Consider the following 27600-nt stretch of genomic DNA (forward strand, 5'->3'; position numbering starts at 1 on the left):
AATTTACGTATTTATTTTTCTTCGATAGTTAAACCTGACTAGCATCTTATGTAGCACAATGAAATAAACAGCAAAGTCATAACAAAAATGCTTATTTTAGTATCATTAATTTCAAACGAACTAGAAATACAAAAAAAAAAGCACTCACAATAGGTTGCTATTCGAAAACGAATAGTGAAGTTGATTATGCATTCTTAAGGTGCGTTTACACGTGTATGAAGCTGTGTCATTGATCTGACGTTACTCGTAATCCTGATAGTGGATTCAACAATTTTAAGAACTGCGTAATTACTTTATAATTAACAAGACCTTAACCTGTCATTCTCAGCGGTCAGATTTACCAAGGCATGAATAATATGTTGAACACGCGCTTATCACACGTTTTTATGACGTGTTGATCTGAACACTAAGATAAAATGCTTTCAATTCAGGATAAATTATTTTTATTATTTTCATATAGCCTACTGATTAAAAAATAAATATATAAAATTGCCCTTTTCACGCCACTTAAAATGATCTTGTTTAAAATGCTGCCATCTAGTGAGGAAATCGAAAATAGTGTCACTATTTATTTGAATGAAATAAAACGTTTTCTTCTCGGCGTATGCTCTACTTAAAATCAATTAATTCATCGATGTTAATGAATCATTTTAGGTGTGATTTATATTTATAGTGATTTATGTGTGCTGCATAGTTCAGCTTCATCTAGTGAAAGATCCTAGAGGAGGAAGAGAAATAGGGGAAGATTATCCTACTGCCATCAACAAATCCAACTAATAATAGTATTATTAATTTTCAGTTAAACAACGAAAGCGAAATATTATATTCTTTTCGAATTTTGATGCAGACTAAATATGAAAAAGGTATTACTAAAAATTAAAGTAAATTATATTAATATTAATATAAGAACTTAAAATTTCTTGATAAGATAATATTCTTATCAAATCTTGTTCTTATCTTACTAATATTCTCATTGAGAGTCGGCTAGTTTTCATCACATAGATAGAGCGCGCCAGTTAAAAGGACGACCGCAGAATCCAGTTAACCATAAATCCAATTATGGATAAATGAATATTAACCATATCTATGAATAAATTGGATAAATGAATATTAATCCAATTAACCATAAATTTATAGTATTTTACAGTTTACAATATATTGACTATATTCAAATTCTATTACAATATATATTTTAGAGTAGGACATGACAAAAGTGAAATTTTAGAGTAGGACATGACAAAGTGAAATTTTGAGATTTTATTACGCAAGTGTTCTGTTTTCAATGTGAAATATGAGCCTGCTTGGAAGTAGATCGTTATCGTTATTCGTAGAGGAATATTGGACAAGCCACTTCCTTTATGGTGAATATTGTATAAATATAAATATTCATTTATATTTATATTTATACAATATTCATTTATTTTGCCGCAAGTGCTAAACTAAAGCAACAGTAATATGATATGACAATGATTACGCCAAGTACCGCAACAGGCATACAGTCAAGAATACATATCCATACTTGAAGTAGAAAAAGCCATCATCAAAGGCTTGAAATGTGGAAAGACAGCAGGAGATGATATTCGATCAGAAATGCTGCAGTATGGTGGTATAAGTCTTACAGTGGCTGCACTGCATAGTTCAGAAAGCCTGGACAGAGGGACGAATTCCCGATGATTGGAGTAGAGCTCTAATAGTACCCATATATATATATATATATATATATATAACTAAAATATAAAAATAAAAAGGGAATTAAAACTGAATGTGAGAATTACATTACAGAGGTATTTCCCTACTGAGTGTTCCTGGCAAGATCTTTGCAAGTATACTTGAGAAACGGTTGAGAAGAATTGTGGAAGAAAAGCTTGGTGAAGAACAAGCTGGATTCAGGTCAAATAGAGGCTGTCAGGATCAGATCTTCACTTTATGACAAATAGTTGAGAAAGCATGGGAATATAACAAAGATCTGTATTTAAGTTTTGTCGATCTGGAAAACACAAATGACAAGGTGCCAAGAGAGAAGCTATATGGTGTCAATGGGTCATTATATCAAGCAATACTTGGTCTTTATTTGAGTTGTAAGTCAGGATCTGGTGTGAGACAAGGATGTACATTATCTATATTACGGACAACTCCAGGGAGTCAGACTCATCGAGGGAGGCCCCAAATCATGTTCATCACAACTATTTGACATTCACACAGTATCTATCATATACCTCGCCTTAAACTCGTTCACTGTCACAGCACCCACTACAGATTCTGGCAGCTTATTCCACTCATTCAGCACTCTAAAAGTAACGAACCCAGCTCTAACACCCTTACTAACCACACTCTTGCCCAGCTTCCATGGATGTCCCCTAGTCCTCCCACCACCAGCCCTGTTCTCAATAATATCTTCTGAATTAATCTTATACAAATTCTTCAGTAATTTGAGTGTCTCAATCATATCCCCCCCCCTCCGCCTATCAACCAATTTTTGCAACCCACAAACCCTCAACCTGTTCTCATAAGGTTCATTCCAGAGACCAGCTATCATCTTGGTCACTTGCCTCTGGATCCTCTCAACCTCCTCCCCATCAAGAAGAAACCTAGGTGACCAAATTTGGGCACAGTAGTCGAGATGGGGTATTATCAAGGCTCGATACAGAGGAAAAATAACATGCTTGTCTCTACTCGTCAAAGTCTTCAGCGACCAAGTGATTTGATGAGCTGATTTGGCCACTTTTGCAGTGTTCCCCCTAAACTTCAACTCCTTATCCACCATCACTCCTAAATCTCTCACCTCATCAATTTCCTGGAGTACAGTTCCACCAATGTAGTAAACTGCTGCTAATCTTTTCACCCCAAAATGTATAACCTCACATTTTGCCACATTAAATTGACATTGACATCCATTCTCCTTAGCTCAGACCTCCAATCTATCCAAATCATCCTGCAAAATTTTGACATCATCTGCATTTACTATTGCCCTACCCAACTTTGCATCATCTGCAAACAAATGAACTGTCCCTCTCAGGTCCTTTCCTATATCATTATCATTAATGAACAAATTAAACAGCAGTGGTCCAAGAACAGATCCTTGTGGCACACCGCTAGTCACAGGCAGTCTTTTGGACTCTACTCCTGAATAAACCACTGTCTGATATCTCTCTGTCAACCACCCTCCTATCCATCTCACCAATCATATATCCATCCCCATATGCTGCATTTTACTGATTAGAATTCCATGTGGTATCCTGTCAAAGGCCTTAGCAAGTTTCAGTAGAATCTCACTGTAAACCCATTACCCTTATCCAGTTCAGCCGTCACTGTGTTATATAATATAATACGTGAGCAAGTTACTGAGGCATGACCTACCCTTCACAAAACCATGCTGTCCCCAATACAGTATTCCATTTTCATCTCTCCAATCTTGTATTTTCCTCTTGACTATTTTCTCCAAGACCTTGATAACGATTCCTGTTATGCTGATTGGCCGGTAATTTTCAACAGCAGCCTTGGAACCACCTTTATGCAGCAGAACTATTTTCCCCTCTTTCCACCCCCTTGGAATGACCTAGACTCAAATTAAACAAAATGGTCAAGGGCACTGACAATTTTTTAGCCGCTTCACGTACGATACGACACGAGCTGGTATACCAGCCATTCCCACAGATGTATTGACATTGAGGTTCTGTAATATATATACTATTTACCTCTGCTTCATTCATCACAATTCTCACAATTCCAGTATAAGCTGTTGGTTCTTCCATTCCTGCAATGTCACCACCTGGATGATATACTCTTGCAAAGCGCTCGCTCAGTAATTCCACTATATTGACTGAGTCGGTTACCTCCCTACCCTCAGCATTTTTTAAAATCATTCTGTCACAAACATTTTCCCCATTTCCTGTTGAACAAGTAAAACATTTCAGCTACTTAGGCATGATTTTTAGTGAAGATGGTAAATTAAATATAGAAATAGACAACAGAATCAGCAAAGCTGGTATGGTGGGGAGTCAATTGAATAAATTCATATGGAATAAGAGAGAAATTTGTCAGAGCACTAAATTAGCTGTATACAAGACAGTGTTCAAACCAGTTTTAACTTATGGATCTGAGAGTTGGGTCAGAAGTTAAACACTTGACCAAAGACTAGAGACCACAGATATGAGAGTCCTCAGAAAGATTAGAGGCATGAACAGATGGCATCAATGGCAATATCATATTATTAAAAACGAGGATATTAGGAAAGAACTGGACATTGTCGGCATCCAGGAATGCGTTAACAGAGCTAATCTCAGGTGGTATGGTCACATAAACAGAATGGGCGAGGAAAGATTAGCAAAACAAGTGTTCTCTGCCAGGTTGGCAGGAAAACGACCCAGAGGAAGACCAAGATATAGGTGGATTGATACAGTACAAAGTGTCTTAGACGATAGAAATATAAGATCTGATAATGTTGGAGTCTTGACAAGTAACAGACTGGTTTGGAGGAAAATTGTAGATAGGAAGTTAGTAATGATGTAAATTTTTCATTTAGTACTATCATATCCTGTACACCCTTTGAGGGTAGATGTCAGGAATTTTGTGATGATTTTTTTCATTTAAAATAATTGTTTATCAAGAAATATTTTTATATACACAGAGTTCAATGATAAGCTGTTATTCATTTAATTTTATAAAGCAAAAATGTTTTTCTCCCACATTAATGAACTCACATTCAAATCTTTCTGTTATTATTCTGATTGATCTTAGGTTTATTGGATTGCAAATGTGATTACTGTCAGTCATAAATTATCTTGAAATTAATTATTCTCATATCATATCATATGATGGTTAATCCTATTTCAGTCTGCTATCTGAATTACAAGTTGTTCTATTTTACAGGATGAAAAGTTTTCAGGATAAACCCTGCTGCTTCCATCTACTTTCAACTGAAAGCCCTGATGATTCTTCAGGTTCTAGACAGATACAAACCCAGAGCACCAACTGAGCTATGGAGGTAAAATGATTATTTATTTTTGAATTTTATTATAGCCTATGTTCTTTGTTGAAACATTGGATATGGTGAATTAGTCTTTATTATAGCCTATGTTCTTTGTTGAAACACTGGATATGGTGAATTAGTCTTTAAATATTTGCAGCAGTAATTAGTCTCACAGTTTGTGTTACAATGGACAACAGCACACAATAAAATGGGATAGTAATCTGCAAGTATCTAAAAATACTATTTTATTCGATGGAAGATAGCAAGTTTGCTTTATTACATGACTATTTGGAAAAAACAAATATAAATATTTTTATATATGAAAAATGCAAACTTTCTAATGTTCTATCAAAAATGTAGAGAATTCATAAATAAGGTTGTTTATGAAGTGAAAATATGAACAAGTGCAGTCAGAATCAACAACACTAATGAATTCTTGCATATAAAAATAATGTGAGAAAAACTATAATACGGAAATATATTGCTGTACAGTAATATTATGAACTGATATTTTACAGAAGATACATTCAACATATTAGCTGAATATATTAGTATACTTTATACAAAAATTTTATCAGTCTGGCAACTTTTTTCAACACTGGCACCTTACACTCCTTGTTGTTAACATATCAACAGAACATGTAGGAGAACTCAGTTCATCTTCTGTTGCACTGTCTTCGCTCAAGGAAGCTGAATCATCACTAACATCTTCTTCTGATTGTAACCAACGTATATCCTTGACTTCACAAAAAATATCATCCAGAATATTAAGAAGGTGATCAGCATTATCCATATTAAACACCATGGGTGGTTTAAATTTTAAGACATTTTCATACTTTCCTTCAGTGCTCATAATAATTCTTTCCTCCTTCAACCTGTAAAATAAAATTCAGTAAAATAAAATTAAAAAAAATGAACAAATGTTCATTTCATTATTCACTGAAAACTTTGTGATTTTCTTAAAAAATAATATATACCAAGATAATAATTTAATTTATTGTATTATTATTATTACCATCACCAACCTTATACCAATAAAACTTGAAATGACATGAAAGAATTCAACCTTGGAGATTTCATCAGTTCTGGTGGTGCACACCAATTCCCCATGAGATAAATTTCATTCCCACCCTGCCTCACCTTACTGAGTTCTCTTTGATCACAATGTAAAGGAAGTAAATAAGAAGCTATTCTTATTTACTTTCTATATAAATAAGATTATTTCTATATAAACCTAAAAAAAAAGGACAAAAATGTCCTCTTTTTTAGGTTTAATGCTTTAAAAAAATTTGTCTATTCCCTGTACCACAATTAAGTATTGCTTTCATACCTGCATATTTATTTACTGTTCATAACTTTTGCATTTTGGTGATGATTCCTACACTACATGTGAATCATATCTTTAGAAGCTTACAATTCTATGAATATTAAAGAATACAAATCAAACTGCAAGAGCAACATGAGAACAACCTAGCAGGAATGGGATACAAAATTTTATTTTATGTCACTGTTTTTGATTACATAATCAATTGTAATATGTAATCACAATGTTACACAAATAGTTTTTTTGTGATCTACACATGATCTACATGTAATCTAATCTGTTTTTGACTGTTGTTTAATTGATTTATTTGTATGCATGTATGCAGTTTATCTACACACACACACACACACACACACACACACACACACACACACACAAACTATTGGGTTGTTGCAAATGAAATGGCCATTGAATGACTGTCAGGTTTCTACTGGTTGTTGAAGAAAGGAAGCGCTGAGGTATATGCAAATTTTTATGTCATGTGACAGCATCACACATGGGTGATGCAATTGTAGTATTTGTTTTATTCAACGAGCATTAAACGTTGAATACTACCGATATCAAGTCAATCATGGAACCCAGTCAATTAAGGTTGCTATACCTTTACGAGTTCAAATTGGGAAATTCTGCAGCTCAGCTGCTGCAGTAAAAAACATCAATAAAGCATTCGGTGGAGGAACAACTAATGAGAGATCCACTCGCCGTTGATTCAAAAAATTTCGCTCAGGAGATTTGAGGCTACAAAACAAACCCTGTGGCCATCGTCCTTCCTCCATTGATTCAAATGAATTAAAGGAATCAAATCCACGACAAACTGTATGAGAGATCGCGCAGACACTAAATGTACACTTCTCAACTGTTTCACGGCACTTAGCAATAATAGGAAAAGTAAGAAAGCTCGACAAGTGAGTGTCTCACGAACTCACTGATGAAAACAAAGCACGGCATTTGGAAGTGTGCTCTTCTCTCTTAAGAAGTAAAGAAGAAAGGTTCTGCAACGAATTGTAACTGTGGATGAGAAGTGGATATTCTACAATAATTATACATGTTCGTCGCAGTGGTTGGGAGTGAAAGACGCACCAGGAAGGACTCCAAAGGCACCTCTGCATCCAATGAAGATGTTGTTTACTGTATGGTAGTCTTCTGCTGGTGTTATTCATTACTCATTCCTTCCATGAGATGATGCAGCTTGATATTGTACAGATATGCGGCAAATGCATAACAAATTGTGCCTTAAGCAACCAGCACTTCTGAATAGACATGGAGTCCTATTGCTTCAGGATAACGCCCGACCACATACGATAGTGTTAACCATACAGCAAATCAACAATTTGGGATACAAAATTGTGCCTCATCAAACCTAACATTTCCCCAACAGATTACCATTTTTTCCGGCACTTGAGCCATTTTTTGTCCAAGAAATGCTTTGCCTATGACGGATCAATTTACCGGGCAATGGAGAACTTCATCACTTCCAGAGACACCTATTTTTACAAATGTGGTATAAATGACCTTGTCACACATTGGCAACAATGCATTGATGCTGCTGGAGATTACTTTGATTAAACAGGTATTCTTCTTCTTTTTATTCTCTTCTTTTTCAATCGTCCTTAAAACCAGCCATTTCATGTGCAACAACCCAATATTTCAAGGTGATTTTATTCAACACTTCTTACACTTTGTATTCACTGTATGCACGTAATCGTTTTATTATGCAAATGTCTTAAAATTTAATTTTAAGTTTTAATTACTGTTGTTTAATTGGTTTATTTGTATGTATGCAGTTTACACGTTTTATAAACGTTTTCTTAGTTCCCACAGGATCCTAATAATAGCCCATGACCAGAGAGTAGCAAAACAGAAGCATTCTGTTCACTTCTTTCTTACTTTGTGTAGCAGTCTGCTCTTTGAACATATTAACTCTGAAGATGTGATACTAGTCATTTATATTAAATGACTTTATTTTACTCATGTGATTTACATGTGTAGATTTAATCGAACCTGAACATTACTATTTCTCAAAGGATAAGGAATGCTTGGTAAGTACAACTTATTTTATTATAAAACAGTTTAATATAGTGATAGCAAAAATATTCACTGTCAGAAATAAATTATACCTGACAAGAACTTATTATTTTTAAAGTTTTCTTCAGTAATTTGATGTGAAGTTAACTGCCAATATATGCAAATAGTTAGTCATTAAGATACTTCAGGTTTGAACTTAAATGAAAAACAGAAATATAACTTCTTGTCAAGTATAATGAAATGTAATGCCATTGAAATAACAGTGGATCTGTTATGATATCAACTTATATATCAGTAAATCCAAAATTATATTTCAGTTCAAAAAAACCACAACAGATATCATAATTAACACCTTCCAATATAAATTTTATTCTTATCATTTTGTGATATGAATAGATTTTTTTTGTTTCAAATATAAACCTCTAAATGGGGGGGGGGGGGGCAAAAATAATATCACATTCCAACTACAAGTGAGAAAATCAATACCGTTCTTCCTTTGCAATGTCCTGTATCAATAATATAGTGATATAACTCTCAAAGTAGGAAATAATTCTTAAACATGTTTATACTAACTTTAACTTTAATATCTAATAGTCCTTTATCTTATGAGCTAGCATTCTTAAACATACCAAAAGAAATATTTCTTACCTTGACACAATGTATTTGGCTTCTTCAGCAGCTGGTTCTTTGGTTGTTCTGTCCTTAACTAACTCAATCCCAATAAATAATCCCACACCCCTGTAGATAAAGAGAGTGGAGAAAAAAAAATTAAAATATAATTAAATGCATGACCATCATTAAACAAACATTAATAATTAATGCAAATGTGGTTTATGACTAAAAGCACACCTTTAATAAGCATTTATATAGTGCCACTGAACTTAATGCAAAGAATGCAAGATGATTTTGGCAGGTTTGACTATACCTCTTCAGGGGACATATCAAATTCCAGATAAGTATCATATAGAGGTGTAAGTACATGATAGTAATGATGTAAACTTATCATACAGTACTAACTTCATATCAATTTTGCTCTAAATTAGGATGTTATTTGTAAAGACTAATATTGTCAGATACAAGGTCTTTGGTCAGTCTTCAGTACCCTAGAAGAGTGAAGACCTTAGAACTGCATCGATCTACCTAGATCTTTCTTTTTTTTTTTTTTTTTAAATCACCCATGTAATGCTAACCTTTCCTTTCCCATTCAGTTTAAGGGACCATTCCACTGAGATTAGCTGAGGAATACATGAGTATACATTATCTCCACAGATATTCGTTATCTATATGGATCACATTATAAAGGAAAATTACATTAGCCCTGTCAAGTTCCTTCCAAATATTGTCTTTTTAATATCATTCTGCTATTGATGCAATCTGTTCGCTCCCCTAATTATTCTTTGATCAATTGTTTTATTTGTAAACTAGCACTTAGATCCACAAGTCAAAATTGGTTTGAACAATATCTCATATACAGCTACTTTAGTTATGTTAACTGTCTCTTTTATTCCAAAGAAAGCTGCATATACAACTGACTGTCAACCATGCCTGCATAGTGACAAGTCTGTTGAATATATAACAGATGAAACATTTTGCTTGTTTTATAGGTGCTCCATTCAGAATGCAGTTGAATGTTAATGTTCCTGTATTCAGTGTCTTAGTGCTGATTTTCAACCACACTTATTCAGCTGAATCAATCATTTTTTTTTTTTTTTTTTTTTTTTTTTTTTTTTTTTTTTTGAGATTCAGTGGCAAATCCCGAAGAAAACATTGATTGATTCAGCTAGAGAGGCATGTGGTGAGGTTGTCTGTAGAGATAAAAAAAAAATCAGAACTCTATGGTGAACCCAGAAAGTTAAAGAGGCAGTGAAGGAAAAGAAAAATGCATCTCGAAAGTTCCTAGCATGTAAGCCTGCATATGCTCTTAGGGAATAGAGAAAAATGTAAGAAAGCAAAGCACTGTGTAAAACTAGCAAAACAAGTCATAGGAAGACTTTGGTAAGAACACAGAATAAAATATTGGGAAGGTGGCAACATATTGTGGAGGCTATTGAAAAAGCTTAGAAATGGAGGAAAGAGTACTGTAAAAGAAATCAGATGATAAAGGTGACATGAAAACTGAAGATAAAGATATTCTAGATGTCTGGAATAATTACTTTGAAAGGCTGCTAAATGAAACAAGCAGTGTCAGCATGATGGCAGAAACCTCCCAACAGTAATGCATACCAATACATGAAGTAGAAAAAGGTCGTCAAAAATCTGAAATGTGGAAAGGCAGCTGGAGTAGATGAAATTTGGCCAGAAATGCTAAAATATGGAGGTATAAAAGTTTTACAGTGGTTACACTGCATAATTCAGAAAGCCTGATCAGAGGGTTGAGTTCTAGATTACTGGAGCAGAGCTCTCATAGTACACATCTACAAAAAAGGGAAATAAAGCTGAAAGCTTCCTCTGCTGAGTGTTCCTGGTAATATTTATTCAAGTATACTTGAGAAACAGCTCAGAAAAATTGTGAAAGGGAAGCTTAGTGAAGAACAATCTGGATTCAGGCAAAATAGTGGTTGTCAAAATCAGATTTTCACTTTAAGACAAATAGCTGAGAAATCTTGGGAATACAGCAAGGATTTGTATTGAAATTTTGTTGATCTGAAAAAGGCATGACAAGGTGCCAAAGAGGAAAGCTCTTCATAGCACCACAGTTATATGGTATAAATGGACATTATAGCAAACAATACATAGTCTCTATTTAAGACATGAAGGAGATAGAGAGATAGTTTGGGGTAAAATGAGGTGTGAAATAATGTTACAGTTAATTAGCTGTATATTCAAATCAATTTTAACTTATTGATCTGAGAGCAGTGCTAGAAATAAAACACCTGATCAAAGACTGGAGACCCCTGATATGAGAGTTCTGAGAAAGATTAGTGGAGTGAACAGATAGCATCAACGGCAGTATTACATTAAAAATGAGGAGATTAGGAAAGAACTTACCATTGTTAGCATTCAGGACTGTGTTAGCAGAGCTAATATCAGGTGGTATCGTCACTTAAATGGAGGAGGAAAGATTAGCAAAACAAGTATTTTTTGCCAGGATGACAGAAAAAAAATCCAAAGGAAGACTGAGATGTAGATGAATTGATACAGTAACAAGTGCCTTAAAAGAAATACAAGATCTTATAATATTATAATCCTGACAGATAATAGATTTATTTGGAGGAAAATTGTTCTTTGGAAGTTAATAATGGTGTAACTTTTTCATGTAGTTTACTGTCATAATTATCCTGAGGATACATATCAGGAGTTTGATAACGATGACAACTTATTCAGTTTAGATAAGAAATCCTGCAGACTGCATTTATACTTGTTCTAGATTTATTGAAGAGTATATCATCTAAATAAAGGAAAGAACATGAAATATCTCCAATTTTAATGTTAGGACTAACCACTTTCCTTCATAATGTGATCCATATACTGAATGAATAATAGTGGAGATAATGTATATCCCTGTCTCATTGTGAGGATGGACAGCTTGATTTAACATCAAGCTATCTTTCTGTACCTCCTTCAATCCTAACCACAACTTAAATATAGACTATGTACTCAGGAATGGACATAATAATAATAGGGTATATGCTATGGAAGTGAAATAATGTTACTCTTATTAATTTTTTATTCTTCAATGTTATTAACACTTTTTTCGAGGAAATAATAAATATGACCATTATGCTTACAAACTAATATGGACTAACCAGAAGCAAGTATAATGGCAATAAAAATTTCTTCAAAATTAGTTAATAAGAAAAGTAAAATAAAGGCTTCAAGTGGTGTGCTATCTCGCTGTGTACACATGCTTGGGGAATGATTTGTATCATGCATTTAGTCTGGTAAAAATTGATTATAGCTAAATAAGTGTTATCCAGACATTCATTCCTATTGATATAAAGTTTTGAAACCTACTTCCTCTTAAATTGCTCTTATTTATAGAATGGAAGATTCCAGACAAATAAGGCCTTTCCTATCGTGAAGACTGTTTCATGATAAGAAACAGCTTATTGGGTTTTTTTCCTTAAAAAGTACCTTCTAGTCAGAAAATAGTTTCTACTATGACAAATCCACATCCATTAAAAAATAATAATAATGCATTTCATCTTTACTAATGGATGAAGATTTTTTTTTTAACTCTAGTAACACACCTATACAGGATTCTGGATCTTATGCATACAAGACATTCAGTATCCTGTATAAACAAGTAAATAGTTTTTTTTGTTTTTTTTTATGTCAGAGCTTTTGAATCTCTGGAACTTTATACAATTACACTAGTTTTAAATAAAAAATAAATAAAACATTTCTGAATAGAGAGTAATCTCATGAAAGTAGCAAATACAGGCAGCCCTCAGTTTACGCCGATTCACAATAACACCAGATGCCTGCGCATGCTTTCTTACTGTAGTGTGATCTGACTGAGAAACAACACTAGCAGGCACTCTAGTGTTTGAGTGTTTACCGAGCTACTATGAAGTAAATGTATCAAACCTAGTTTTACTTGAATCTACCTAATTGTTCTATTTAATTTTTTTACATACATATGTATTTAAGATAAAGTACATAATTACATACCATGTCTGATAAAAGAAGTGAACAAAAGTTAGCAAAACTTGGTGTTAAGAAGGCACAGAAATCAATCACACTTGAAAAGAAGATGGAGGTGATTCGAAGGATGGAAGATGAGCAGACAGGTGCTACTGTCTGTAAAAGTATGAACTTACCTCCATCGACTGTTACTACAATTATGAAAAATGCGGATAGAATAAAACAGTCTGCGCAACAATCTACAGCAGTACTAAATCCAAAACATTTAAGTTATAGCAAGGGAAAAAATTGAAAAATCATTATCATTTTGGATGAAAAATTATGTATCGTTATTAAATATAATAATGTTACACATACTTAATGTGCATATTTTTAGACTGCATGGAACATAACTTTTACCTCCCATAAAAATTGGGTTCATTTTATGCCCGTTTTTTCAGGAACGGAAGTGAGGCATAAACCGAGGGCTCCTTGTACTCTGATAAGTTATTATCAGGAATAGACAATACAAACATAAAAAAATCAATTGACTCGAACAAAGCACAATAAACATTTCAAACCATAAATTTAGCTGTATCCCAAATGACTTACCTAATATCTCCAATAAGAGAATGTCTATTCTTCATTTCTTTCATAGAACTTAAAAGATAGTTTCCTACTTTTGTAGCATGATCCAACAGTTTTTCATTTTCAATAACATCCAAAACTGCATTTGCAATAGCCAGAGATACAGGATTTCCACCATACTTTGAAATAAAAAAAAAAAAGAAAATTCAGACATATTTTGGAACAGATTGCTTAAAATATATTTATTATATTCTAATATATTTATTATCTTTAAAGATAAGTAACTGAGACAAATTTTACATGTTAAAATTCCACTATTAATTCAGAAATAAGAAAAAAAATTTTCATAAAAGAAATAACAAGATTACAAATCACAAACTTGCATTATAAATGCAAATAGACATTTGTTAATCTTTGGGGTATATAAATTTCACTGCCTGGTATGAGATGACCACCCTGCTTGATTATAGGACTGAAGTGCTCAAATAAGTTTCATGTTTACTTAGTCTCTGGAACAGGGTTTATGGCCATGCAAACATTACTAATATGATAAGCTAAACAGTCTTTTATAGGTGGGATTCACATAAATTTTCACTTGATTTATATCCCAATGAAATGTATTAAATCAATGGGCAGCTAAGGATAACTCCACTACCTGCATTGTTTGTAGAGTGAAAATGTTAAGCAGTGGATTATATTTTAACAAAAAGTGCTCTATTAATAAAAATTACTCTACAGTTTTTTCCTCAAAGTTTCAACTGTTGTTAAAATGCTGAATTATAGACTAATCATTATTTTGGGAGTGTGATAAAAAGGTACTGGAGAAGGGTGTTTTTTTTTTTTTTTTTTTTTTTTTTTTTTTATGTTTGGTCCATACACAGGAGGTTGGTTTGTCAACCTATAGTACGTTAGTGCCATGTATGGGTAGTGAGTTGGGAAAGGAAGAATTTATTTACATTTGATTTGAATGACTTTAAATTGTATTCCTTGGGAAACACAGCAGGTGGGACTGTTCCACAGTGCAGCAGTTGCAGGGATGAAGGAAGAGGAAAAAACTTTTTCTGTTTGTTTCTAGGTGTACTGTGAAGGGATGTTGTGCAGCAGCTGCACGTGTTCCAATGAGCTTAGTACTGAGCGGAGGAATTATTGATGTTATTTCTGATGAGCATTTCCCATGGAAATATTTGTAGAATATACATACTACAGAGACCATACGTCTGTGTGAAAGTGGGGGAGGGAGTTGGTAAGGGATGGATCATTGATAAGTCTAATTGCTCTCCTCTGTGTTGAGTCAAGCATTTTGAGAGAGCTTTTAGGGGCCCCACCCCATATGTGGGAGCAGTATTCAATAGCTGGGCGGATTTGTATAATGTTAATAGCTGTTCGGGGGTGAAGTAACGTCTTGAGTAAAAGAGAAATCCTAGTTTTTTTGAGGCTGAGGATGCAATGGTTGTGATATGTTTATGCCAGGAGAGGTTTGATGTGAGGGTGATTCCAAGAAGCGAGATCTCAAACTGTCTGGAAATTTGGGTATCGTCAAAAAGGATACTGGGGAAAAAATGGTTCTTTTTTTTTTTTATGGGAAATAGTACAGAACTGGGTTTTATTGGCGTTGAGATTTATGAGGTTATCCAAACCCCATTGTAGGATGGCTTGGAGATCGGAGTTGAGGGAGGTGGTGGTTGATGTTCTGTAGGTTGAGGTGAGTTGGGTAGGGTAAAGTTTTTCAAATGCAAATGAGGAGTGTAGTGTGCTGTTGTTTGCAAAACTGTGTATGGGGTTGCAGGTCAATTGCAGTAGGTCATTCATATATAGCAGGAAGAGAGTTGGTGAGAGGGCAGAACCTTGTGGGACCCCAGCATTAATTGAATGGTGAGAGGATAGGAAGCCGTCCACCATCACACACACAATGTGCATCCTGACAGAAAGCTGCAATCCAACTACAGAAGTCCTGGGTCAGACCGAATGATGATAGTTTGCCTAGTAGGCCTTTGTGCCAGACCCGGTCAAACATTTCTTGGAAAGAAAGCAGTGCACACAAGCTACATGAGGTCGCTATTAAGCAAGGTCATAGTCTCAAATAAAGCATAGAAATACAGTTATCCAAGATGTGCAACACAAGATATCACTAACTGTTTGAACTATTGAGGACACACACAATTTACAGACAAAAAATACTATTTGTGGTGGGCAGCAGATGACATTGTGTAATGTGATAGCAGTAGTGTCATAGTTGGAGGAGTGTGCCCTTTTACGATGAGCCCTTGGACTCCTTGAAGGTGTTATGTAATAATAATAACATTTATTGTAAAGAGAAACTAAAATCCTTTCATTGCAGATATAAAGTAAAATTTCAACTTTTGCCAACAGCAAAGTGAGCTAAAAAATAGAGCAAAATCAGCATATTCAACCACAAAAAGCATTCTGTTCATTCATCAATGAAACTGCTGCCAAAATTGTGATTTGGAAGAAATCATCGAAAATAAATTGGAAGAAAATATAAGGATCTAACTGTAAATTTGACTGAAAAAAAGGTATCAAAGTTTATAAATAATCATATCTACAAAATAATTGGTTGGCATTATTATCTGCAAAGTTAAGACATCAACATTTCAAGGTAAGTTCAAAGTACCACAGCTAACCATGTGGAAAATTCCTTTAAATGACATACATACTCTTTGACCTTACTGATTGGAATCATCAAAATGTATTAAAACGACAAACGATGTAAATTTTGAATCCGGAAGGAGCATGGTACATCACACCAAAGATTTACTGTTCCTGTTTGTTTGTCGTGTGGGGTTCCCTACAATTTTCTCCATCCATCCCCTTAGGACCAGTTGAGGTTGTGCCATCCAATGAGGGCATTCTAAGTATGTACTTTTGACTGTAGATCCATGTGTGTTCACAAGGCCAATTTGCCTGTTCTGAGGGACTGGAGTTTCTGGGAGGAAAAAATCTAGAATGAGACTGCAGTAATCGAAACCAGGTCTTTCTGACCAAAGGGATTCATCTATACCGGCCGAGCTATGGAAGCTTTTACTGTTCCTGTCCAAAATATATAATAAAACTGGAAAATAAATGATATTCTTGATTTCACTTATATTTTACCATAGTATAAACGTACAATGGTTTTCTACATATTTTTGTATGGTTATGCCAGAATAAGCATACATAGGATTACAGTGAAATATCACTGTAATCCTATGTATGCTTATTTCAAGACAGAAATTATAGATTAGTGGAATCTGGAATCAAGAGACTGGCTATTTAATATCAGTGACCTACAAGATGGAGGGAACACCGTCTCAGGAGAATGGTAACAAGTGGCATATGCTCCACGGTTTTATTCTTGTACCATTACTGTTTGAATTATGTGTAATGATACTGCAAATAATTGGGGGAGAGATATTTGTCTATATGTAATGCAGAGTTGTATCATATGATCTGTCTTTCCATAGTGTGGTGTGAGATTACCATCCTTTTTATTGGATGGCTTGAATGAGGTACCATGTTTGGTCTCTACAACAGGGAAACCTAGAATATAAAACCTTAGCCACCCATGATACCTGTATGCTAACTTTACAACCTTTTGTGGGTGGAATTCGCATAAATGCTTTTCAAAAAAAAAAAAAAAAAATGACATGTCATCTTAGGTCATAAAAAAAGTGTGTGTGTGTCCCACCTTCTATAAACTTATAGTACATTCATACTGGGGTGGGCTAAGGATTTTTTTTGTATTTTTCATTTTATTACACAGTCTGGAAATTGCTCCAGAGACCAAACATGGAACTTTTTTAAACCACTTCAGGCCTCTAATAAGCACTCGGCCGGCCAAGTGGTTAACATATCTGCTCTCCAGCCAAAAGGCTGTGGGTTCAAATCCTGCCATGGGCATGGATGTTTGTGGAAGTGCTGGTGGTGAGGGGCAGTAGATGGCATTGGAGACAGAGAGCTGTAGAGTAGGTTCCCTCCCTCAATGAGTGCTTGGAATCCCTGGAGGTGTCACGTAATAATAATAATAAGTGCTTTTTTTCTGGTGGTACACAGTACCAGCACCTTTTTTCTTAAGTTTTTAATAATTTGCGATTTATTGACAACAAAATGTATTATAAATATTCCGGTAGATGGTACTGTGTTCATGAATTGAATTTTCAGGTTTGATTACTCATAAGTTGGTACCCTGCTTTCCTGTTTCATAGGTTGGTACGCAACCGGAAATCGTGTTCGCTTCCAATATCAGTTTATCAGTTCTATATAAACTCTGCAACAGGCAGGTGTTCACTTGAGTTTTGAATTAATCTAAGTTAAATCAGTGCAATCATTGTTCAAAATGAGTAAAATCAGTAGTTACTTTATGCCAATGAGTAAAAAAAAGGAAGGCTGAAGAAGCAGAAATTGTTGAATCTACTTGTGATCCTGTAAAACAGAAAACTAGCACCAAAAATGCACTTGGGGAAGAGAATCACGAAACCAACACCAAAGATCCACGTGGTCAAAAGGAAGCAGATTCTGATAATGATTGGCCTGAATGTTGGACACTTTTGCAGGAAAAATAACTTCTGCAAGGAGAAACGAGTGGCTGCATGTCCAGAATAAAATGTTGGGCTGTAAAGTGTGTCATGATGTCGGAAGTCTTGCCATCGATAAACACATGAGAACAAAAATTTCAGCAGAGTAAGCAAATGATAAAAGTCATTTTGGAAAATCTCGCAAACAATAATTAATGTCATTAAGAAAAAAGATTTACGATCATAAAGAGAGTGCAGCACACAAAGCGTGCCAAAAACAAAAAATAAAATCTGAAGAAAAAAACGAAACATTAGAGAAAGTTTTCCTATATATTTTGTCTCATAATAAAGATGACAGGAAAAGTGTTTCGAATCGTTTGCAAAGTTGCGAGGAGAAATCAATAATTTAACAACTTTGAAGATGAAATAAATTTACAGGAACTAAATGGCCTAGACATGGGTTATATTCTTCATTCTGCAAATGCTTGCAATAACATTGTGAGCCACATCGCAAACGAAATGAGAAAAACATTAATAGACAATATAATGGACTCCAAGAACAAAATATCATTATGTATTGATGAATCGACAACCGTGAGTAACACAACAACCTTCAATATTATTCTTCGTGTAGTTCTTCCTGAACTTTCGGCTCCTGTGAGTCTTTTCCTAGATTTGATCGAATTATCAGATGTGACTGCTAGAGGGATTCTAAACTCTAATTAGTCATCTTGAGATATCTGAAGATTGCTTAAAGGAGTATTTATTGTCTGTAACTTGTGATGGTGCAGCAGTGTTGTTTGGTGTGGATAATGGTGTAAGGAGGCGAATGCAAGAGAATCCTTTCTTTTAGGGTTATGCGGTGATCAGCATTCATTTTAAAAATTTTATGGAATTTACAGCCGTGTTAAAAAACTTTTTTATTATCCCGACATTTCGATCTTCGCATCAAGATCATCATCTGGAGCATATATAAGTATACAGAACAAGCTGAGTTACATCATTAACTGCAAGCTAGAGAAACGATATGATCACATGTTATTCTACTGGCGTGACCTCTGGTGAAAAAAAAAAAAAAAATTAAAAAAAATAAAATAAAATAAAATTTTTTTACATCAAGCTAAATTCTATTTTTACAATGACAGGAATAAACATTCTTTTAGATGGTTTTCTTTCAGAAACAATTGGTGTCCTATTTTTAGTACTACACTTGTTATTTTTGATTTGCAATACTGGATTTTCTACAGTCCTGTTTATAGTTATTCTTGGTGAGGAAGGTCGAATATATACCTTCCATATGTTTGGGATTTTTAAACCATCATTGTTGTTCAGATTGGGGTGGTTGCTGATAATCTCGCAGGCTTCCTTGAATTTCCGTTCATACCATGTTCTAGTGTGATGTAGACAGCTGGTGGTTTTCCAGTCAATTCTGTGTAAGGTATTCAGGGCATGATCAGAAAGGTCAGCTTCCCCATAATTATTATATTTAATGTGTCATTTATGTTCTTTTTGTCTAATAGGAATAGTGCATCCTGTTTCTCCTATATATGGTATGTTGCAAGTACAATAAATCTGGTATAGAGCCAATAAAGGAAATGCCACTGTCATTTTAAACCGTACCACTTATATAGAAAAAATGAATCTGCTGGTCTCTGACAATAACACATACAAACTAGTTAACTACAACCCAACTAACAGAACAAAAAACAAAACGGAGAAACTACTTAAATCAATTACCACATGGCCCGAAGATACAATAAAAAAACTGTTCCCTCATTATGCACACTCCCCTAGAATTTACGGGCTACCAAAAATTCATAAAGAAAACACCCCGCTAAGACCTATCGTTGAAGGAATTGATAGCCCGACGTATCACTTAGCCAAAAAATTAGCAGCAACACTCAAGGAGTTGGTAGGTCATTCCCCTTCCTATATCAAAAACACACAACACTTCATAAACATCAAAGACATTACATTAGGAAAAGATGATTTATTAGTCAGTTTTGACGTCTCTGCCCTCTTTACAAATGTCCCAATCAATGACACAATCCTTCTCCTACAAAACAAATTCCCTCCAGATATCACGGCGCTTTCTACGCATGTAAGACAGGAGAGATTGAAGGAGTGGAAATGAATGTGGAAGTGAGTGGTATGAGTATAGATAATGAGAGAATGGGTGTGCAAGAGGAGCAGGGAAACGGGGAGGCTCAGGGTGGACAGGGATACACAGCGTGAGAAAGGTGGATGCTCCAAGAGGAGGTGAGAGAATGTGTAGGCAGGAAAGTAATGGGATGATCAGGGATCAAAAGGAAACAGATGGAATTGCAAGGGGTTCTAAAATGAAGAAGCAGAAAGGGAAATGGCCCCAGTCCAGCATGGAGAGATCACATCGAGTGAGTGGTATCAGTGGAACTAGCTGTAGATCCAGAAATGAGTTGTTGTGTTTGTATACCAATGCTAGAAGTATAAGAAACAAGGCGGATGAAATGGTTGCGCTAATTGCGTCTGTGCACCCAGAGATTGTCGGAATAAGTGAGACATGGTTAGATGAGGATGACATCCTGACAGGAATAGAGATGGAAAGGTATGATGTGTTTCGTGAGGATAGAAGGGGTAAAAAGGGAGGGGGAGTGCTATTGATGATAGAGAAAGAGTTATGTCCATACAGGGTAGAGATGCAAGGGGGAAATGGGGCCAGTGGTTTTGAAGCAGTATGGTGTGAGATAGAGGTGAATAGAATCAAATACTTGGTGGGATGTTGTTATAGACCTGGTAATGTGGATGGTGGTGATAGTGAAATGTATAGTCAAATAAGCCAAGCAAATAAGAAAAGGGTGATCATTATGGGTGATTTTAATTATGGCAATATAGACTGGAATGAAGAGATAGCAACTGGAAGTAAAGAAAATGAGTTTCTTGAGTTTTTGAGGGATAACTACCTCAGACAGTATGTAACAGAGGGCACAAGAGGATTAAGGGTCTTGGATTTGGTCATCTCATCGGAGGATGTAATTATCAATGAGGTATCAAATCATCCACCAATTGGTGAAAGTGACCATGAGGTGATTACTTGGGTGGTTGCCAGCAGTGCAAGGACCCCTGTGAAAAAAGGGTATATGTGGAACTACAAGGGGGGTGATTATGAAGAGCTCAGGAGACAGCTTGCAGGTGTAGCATGGAATGAGGAGTTAGCTGGAAAAGAGATCAATGCAGCTTGGGGGATTTTCAAAAAATATTTAGTGGATGCAATGTCTAAATGTATACCACAGGTGAGAAGGTTAAATAAGTTAGGTGTGAGATGGATGAATAAAGAGCTTAAGCATGCAATACAGAGAAAAAGGGCATTGTGGAGGCAGCATAAGAGAAGTGGAAGTAACCAATTTCATGAGTTCTACAAAGACCAGGCAAGGAGAGTGACTTGGTTGGTGAGAGTAGCTAAAGAGAGGTATGAACAGCAGTTAGCTAATGAAGCTAAAAAGAATCCTAGGGAGTTCTTTCGATATGTAGCCAGCAAAAGAAAGAATGATTATGGAAGGATGACATTGATTGGAGGAAATGGTATAAAGACAGCTGTTGCAGAATGTGTGGTGGAGATACTTAATGAGCAGTTCATAAAGATCTTTCAATCTTGTGAATGTGACTTCATGGAGAGATTAAGAGCAGTTGATGATGGGGAGGAGAGATTGACTGTAAGTGAGCAAGAGGTGTTTGGGGAGTTGAGTAAACTAGATGTAAATAAGGCTGTGGGACTTGATAATATATCACCGCGTATTCTGAAGGAATGTGCCAGAGAGTTGACACCTGCCTTGACATATTTTTTTAATACAAGTCTTGCACTTGGTCAAGTCCCTAAAGAGTGGAAGGAGGGCAAGATTGTGCCACTTCATAAAGGAGGTGATCGAACTCAAGCATCAAACTATAGGCCTATCTGTGTGTCGGGTGTTGTGGTTAAGTTGTTGGAGAAGCTTGTGAGAACTAGAATCCAGAGTTGGGTTGACAACAATGGTATAATCTTTGATGTACAGCATGGATTTGCTAAAGGGAGGTCGTGTTTTAGTAATCTACTTACTTATTACAATAAAGTGACTGCTTCCTTGGACAGAGGAGAAGGATACACAGTAATATACTTGGATTTCGCAAAAGCTTTTGATAGAGTGCCTCATGATAAGTTGACAGTCAAACTAGAGCAGATGGGGTTGGATATTAGATTAGTGCATTGGATTGGAGACTGGCTATCTGATAGGTATCAACAAGTTGTGTATGGGGGTGCAATATCCAGGAAAAGGAAAGTCACTAGTGGAGTGCCTCAGGGATCTGTTTTAGGGCCATTACTATTTAACTTGTATATTAATGATATTGGCGAAGATTTGGATGGAGATATTCAGTTGTTTGCAGATGATGCAAAGTTGGGACGAACCATAAAGAGTAGTGAAGATGTTGTGGCCTTGCAAGAAGACTTGAATAAATTGAGTGATTGGGCAAGCAAATGGGGATGTGAGTTCAATGTTGCAAAATGTAAGGTTTTAAAATTTGGAAAACAAAGATGGGATGCAGAATTTATGCTTGGTAAGAATATATTGTTGGAAGTAGAGGAAATAAGAGATCTGGGAGTGATAGTGGATAAGGATCTAAAATTTAGGGGTCACATCGCAAAAATTGTGAAGACAACACAAAGACTTCTGGGAATGATGAGGAGGACACTGACGTGTAGAAGTAGGGAGATTCTTGTTCCATTGTATAAGGCTTTGATTAGGCCACACATGGACTATTGTGCCCAGATTTGGTCACCTGGTTTTTCAGAAGGATGAAGAGATGTTGGAAAGGGTCCAAAGGCGACTGACTAAGGTAGTTTCTGACCTCTGGAATGTCGAGTATGAGGAAAGATTGAAAAGATGTAATTTGCAGAGACTAGTGGAGAGAAGGAAGAGGGGAGATATGATAGAGACCTACAAGGTGGTAAGGGGTTGCTATAGGATCAATGGTGGAGAAGTTCTACAGCGAATAGTGGGAGATCAGGGGAGAACCAGAGGTCATCCCTGGAAACTGTATAAAGAGGGTGTGAGTAGGGGAGTGAGAGGCAGGTTTTTTTCATGCAGAGTTGTGAATGATTGGAATGCCTTGCCTGAGAGTGTGGTGTCTGCAAGGAGTTTGAATGTGTTTAAGACCCGGTATGATGAGATGTGTGTGAGATAAAAGAACCTCCTAGATGAGTCTTTGACTCCATGAGGTCTTGTTTAATAATAATAATATGTATTACGGTCGGGTTATTTTGTATGGCAAAACGCCTTCTACTTACAAAAAGAAGGCACAGCCATAGGCTCGCCATTATCCCCCCCGCCCCATTGCTAACTTTACATGGAACATTTTGAGCAACTTGCCCTAGATTCCTCCCCTCTAAAACCCAAAGTCTGGCTTAGATACGTTGACGATGTTTTTGTGATCTGGTCCCATGGCTGCCAGACATTAGACACATTCCTTAGCCACCTAAACAAACAACACAAACGCATACAGTTCACAACTGAAATTGAAAAACACAACACACTTCCGTTTCTAGATACACTTGTCACACGTCTTCCCTCGGGCAATCTTTCCTTCACTGTTTACCAAAAACCGACACATACGGGACAATATATATACACATAAACTCCTACCACCACCCAACACAAAAACTAGGTGTCATCAACACGCTAAAAAACAGAGCTCAGACGATTTGTTCCAGTGAACAGGCACTGAAAGACGAGTTTAAAATTATCAGTAATAACCTACAAAAAAACAGATACAGCCAAAATACCATAAACAAAATTCTCTACAAAACCACAATAAAAAACAAAGACAAACCAGACTACAGTAAAACTATAACCATTCCCTACATTAAAGGAATATCAGACAAAATAAACAGAGTACTACAAAAGTACAACCTCAAAGCCACCTTTAAACATCCTGCAAAATTAAAAAACTTACTCAACTCATCCAAAGACCCACTCCCTCCACTAGCTCACCCTGGAGTATACCGGATTTATTGTTACTAAAGTATAAAGAGCTAATAAGCTTCATTTCGGCAATGAAAATATTACTTAAATTAAGGGGATATTGAATCCCACATAGTTTTAAAACCGAATAAGAAACTCAAAGATTGGAATCAGATCAGAGAGTTTCTTGCCGAATATAGTAAACTATAAAGTATCGGCGGACACTAGCGTTAGCAATGCAAGTGATCCTAGTACATAGTACATTACTGGGCAACTCGTTGCAAAGGTGGAGGAAGAAGTTCACATCGCTATTCTTAGGTATTTTCCATAATGTAAAAACACATTTCTTAGGAAATGTATGCTGTTATTACATTATGGAGGGAGGTCACTACCCAGACCGGTTTCAGCCTTTTTTGAGGCTTCATCAGTGAGCAGCTAGACCTAATACCATAGTGTATAGCGAAAAGAACTTATGTACTTTGCGAACGAGTTTTCCAAACAGGTGCAACCATTAAGTTACTAAAGTATAAAGAGCTAATAAGCTTCATTTCGGCAATGAAAACATTACTTAAATTAAGGGGATATTGAATCCCACATAGTTTTAAAACCGAATAAGAAACTCAAAGATTGGAATCAGATCTGAGAGTTTCTTGCCGAATATAGTAAACTATAAAGTATCGGCGGACACTAGCGTTAGCCAATGCAAGTGATCCTAGTACATAGTACATTACTGGGCAACTCGTTGCAAAGGTGGAGGAAGAAGTTCAGATCGCCATTCTTAGGTATTTTCCATAATGTAAAAACACATTTCTTAGGAAATGTATGCTGTTATTACATTATGGAAGGAGAAACCGGTCTGGGTAGTGACCTCCCTCCATAATGTAATAACAGCATACATTTCCTAAGAAATGTGTTTTTACATTATGGAAAATACCTAAGAATAGCGATCTGAACTTCTTCCTCCACCTTTGCAACGAGTTGCCCAGTAATGTACTATGTACAAGGATCACTTGCATTGGCTAACGCTAGTGTCCGCCGATACTTTATAGTTTACTATATTCGGCAAGAAACTCTCTGATCTGATTCCAATCTTTGAGTTTCTTATTCGGTTTTAAAACTATGTGGGATTCAATATGTGGGATTCAATATCCCCTTAATTTAAGCCGGATTTATTGTACTTGCAACATACCATATATAGGAGAAACAGGACACACTATTCCTATTAGACAAAAAGAACATAAACAACACATTAAATATAATAATTATGGTGAAGCTGGCCTTTCTGATCATGCCCTGAATACCTTACACAGAATTGACTGGAAAACCACCAGCTGTCTACATCACACTAGAACATGGGATGAATGGAAATTCAAGGAAGCCTGCAAAATTATCAGCAACCACCCCAATCTGAACAACAATGATGGTTTAAAAATCCAAAACATATGGAAGGTATATATTCGACCTTCCTCACCAAGAACAACTATAAACAGGACTGTAGAAAATCCAGTATTGCAAATCAAAAATAACAATTGTAATATTAAAAATAGGACACCAATTGTTTCTGAAAGAAAACCATCTAAAAGAATGTTTATTCCTGTCATTGTAAAAATAGAATTTAGCTTGATGTAAAAAATTTTTTATTTTATTTATTTTTTTTTTTCACCAGAGGTCATCCCAGTAGAATAACATGTGATCAAATCATTGTTTCTCTAGCTCACAGTTAATGATGTAACTCAGCTTGTTCTGTGTACTTATGTACGCTCCAGATGATGATCTTGATGTGAAGATTGAAACGTCAAGATAATAAAAAAGTTTTTTTAACACAATTGTAAATTCCATAAAAAATTTTTAAAATGAATGCAAGAGAAGTTTCCTAGTGGTATTTTCTGGCATTGTGCTAGCCATTGCCTTTAATTGTCTGTTAGTGACACAGTGAACAATGTGGCAGGAGTGAATCACTTTAAGAGTTTCATGCACAAACTTTATGTGACTTATCAAGCTTAACCTAAGAATGCTAGGGAACTACAGGAATGTGCAGCAACTCTAGAATGTCAACTTCTTAAAATTGGCAGAATTTTAAGCACTTGCTGGGTTGCATCTAGCTGTCACACAGTTTCTGCAGTGTGACAAGACTTTTGAAGCCCTCATCGATCACTTTCTGGAGGCAAAAGAAGCAAAACAGATCGCTTTCTTTATGAGGACCTTTTAAGAAAAATAACGTCATGCGAATTTGTTCTTGATTTGGGCCTTATGTGTAATGCTTTACAAGAACTTAGTGAACTAAGTCTAGATTTACAAGAGAGAAATATTGACATGTACAAAGCAGACAGAAAGATAAAGAATACAGTTCAACTTTTTGAAGAAAGAAATGAAAATCCTGGTCCGTACTACAGTATTTCTCTTTAAAGTCAAAAGAACCTGAAGTTCAAAGGGATTGAACTCCACAAAAATGAAAGACACAGTCCTACAATAAGTTCATCTGCTTTCTATAAAAGTATGAAAGAAACTGTTGGAAATCATCTGCTTGAAGGAGATGATGTTGATTTGCCTGAATGTGCTAAGATTTTAGATTACAAGTATTGGCCAGAAAATCCTGGGAAGCCTCTGACATTTGGTCAAGCCAAAATTAAAACGTTAACACACAAATTTTGCTTAAATGAAAGAGAAGCAGTTCGTGGTTTCCATAAATATCTTGAAGAAAATAAAGTCCCGGACATACTACTTCCTCTAAAGCACACTTTGGGCACAATTGCAATATCTTCCAGTGAATGTGAAAGGGGGGGGGGGAGGTTCTCACAGATGAATCTTATAGTAACCTCATCTAGGTCATCTTTGCTTGAACAGACAACTTCTGCACTGATGTTCATCAGGATAGTAGGACCTCCTCTCACTCAGTTCAACTCTAGAAAATGTGGACTCATGGCTACTCCAAGGTCGTCAATCTGCAGTTGATACCAAAAGCAAGAAGTGATCTAGAGATGACGAGGGTACATCAGAGAATATGTTAAAAGTGTGGAAGTTGCTGTAATAACATCTTCATGGTGAGTACAAGCACCTTTTTTTTCCAGAAAAAAAGCACCGATAATAATAATAATAATAATAATAATAATAAAAGCAAAGTCTCAGTGGACAAAAGTATAAAAGAAAAAGCCGAAAAACGCCATGTTGTGTCCAAATTAAAGGATAGTACATCCATTATTGTTTTATAACAAACAACGTAACAAAACAATGCTTCCTTTTGAAACTTAAGTGATCAGCAGCTTATGAGCTCTCAAACGGAACTTTTGATAGGATCTAAAGGATTGTTTATATAAACATCAAAACATTTTGTTAATACTTTGAAATATTAGAAGCTTCCATAATTCAGTTAGTATCAACCATGTCCTTTGCAATAATACATGTTAGAATGGAGATGAAACATGTAATCCAATTGTCTATCGTAACTCTTCACTGTATTGGAATAAATAATTGATTAAGGGAATAAATTATATTATTCAGTAAAATCAGTATTAGCATAAATTAATAATGATTTTTTTAATATCAAATAAAAGTATAGACAATAGCATTAAGTAAATAAATAAGTTACTATATTCTTAAACATTTCTGAACATTCTTAACCTGCAATGGCATTAAAAGAAATTATAAAAA

The 27600-nt window shown here is 35.5% G+C and overlaps 1 protein-coding gene across 4 annotated transcripts in view; it reads right to left on the reverse strand.

The window, feature by feature from the left end:
• Window positions 1-5197: 5197 nt before the first annotated feature.
• LOC150104280 (5-phosphohydroxy-L-lysine phospho-lyase) overlaps window positions 5198-27600 on the reverse strand; it is a 65465-nt gene continuing 43062 nt past the window's right edge. For all 4 annotated transcript variants that reach the window (XM_090396260.1, XM_090396262.1, XM_090396263.1 and 1 more), the window contains 3 exons: window positions 13497-13651; window positions 8967-9056; window positions 5198-5844 (listed from right to left, as the gene is read on the reverse strand). In XM_090396260.1, the coding sequence (XP_090252386.1) occupies window positions 5562-5844; window positions 8967-9056; window positions 13497-13651 (528 nt within the window). In that variant the 3' untranslated portion in view covers window positions 5198-5561. The remainder of the gene's footprint in view (window positions 5845-8966; window positions 9057-13496; window positions 13652-27600) is intronic.

The sequence above is a fragment of the Typopeltis vanoorti genome, chromosome 8, assembly GCF_054136105.1.
Source record: "Typopeltis vanoorti isolate ZY-2024b chromosome 8, IOZ_Tvanoo_1.0, whole genome shotgun sequence".
Lineage (NCBI taxonomy): Eukaryota > Metazoa > Arthropoda > Arachnida > Uropygi > Thelyphonidae > Typopeltis > Typopeltis vanoorti.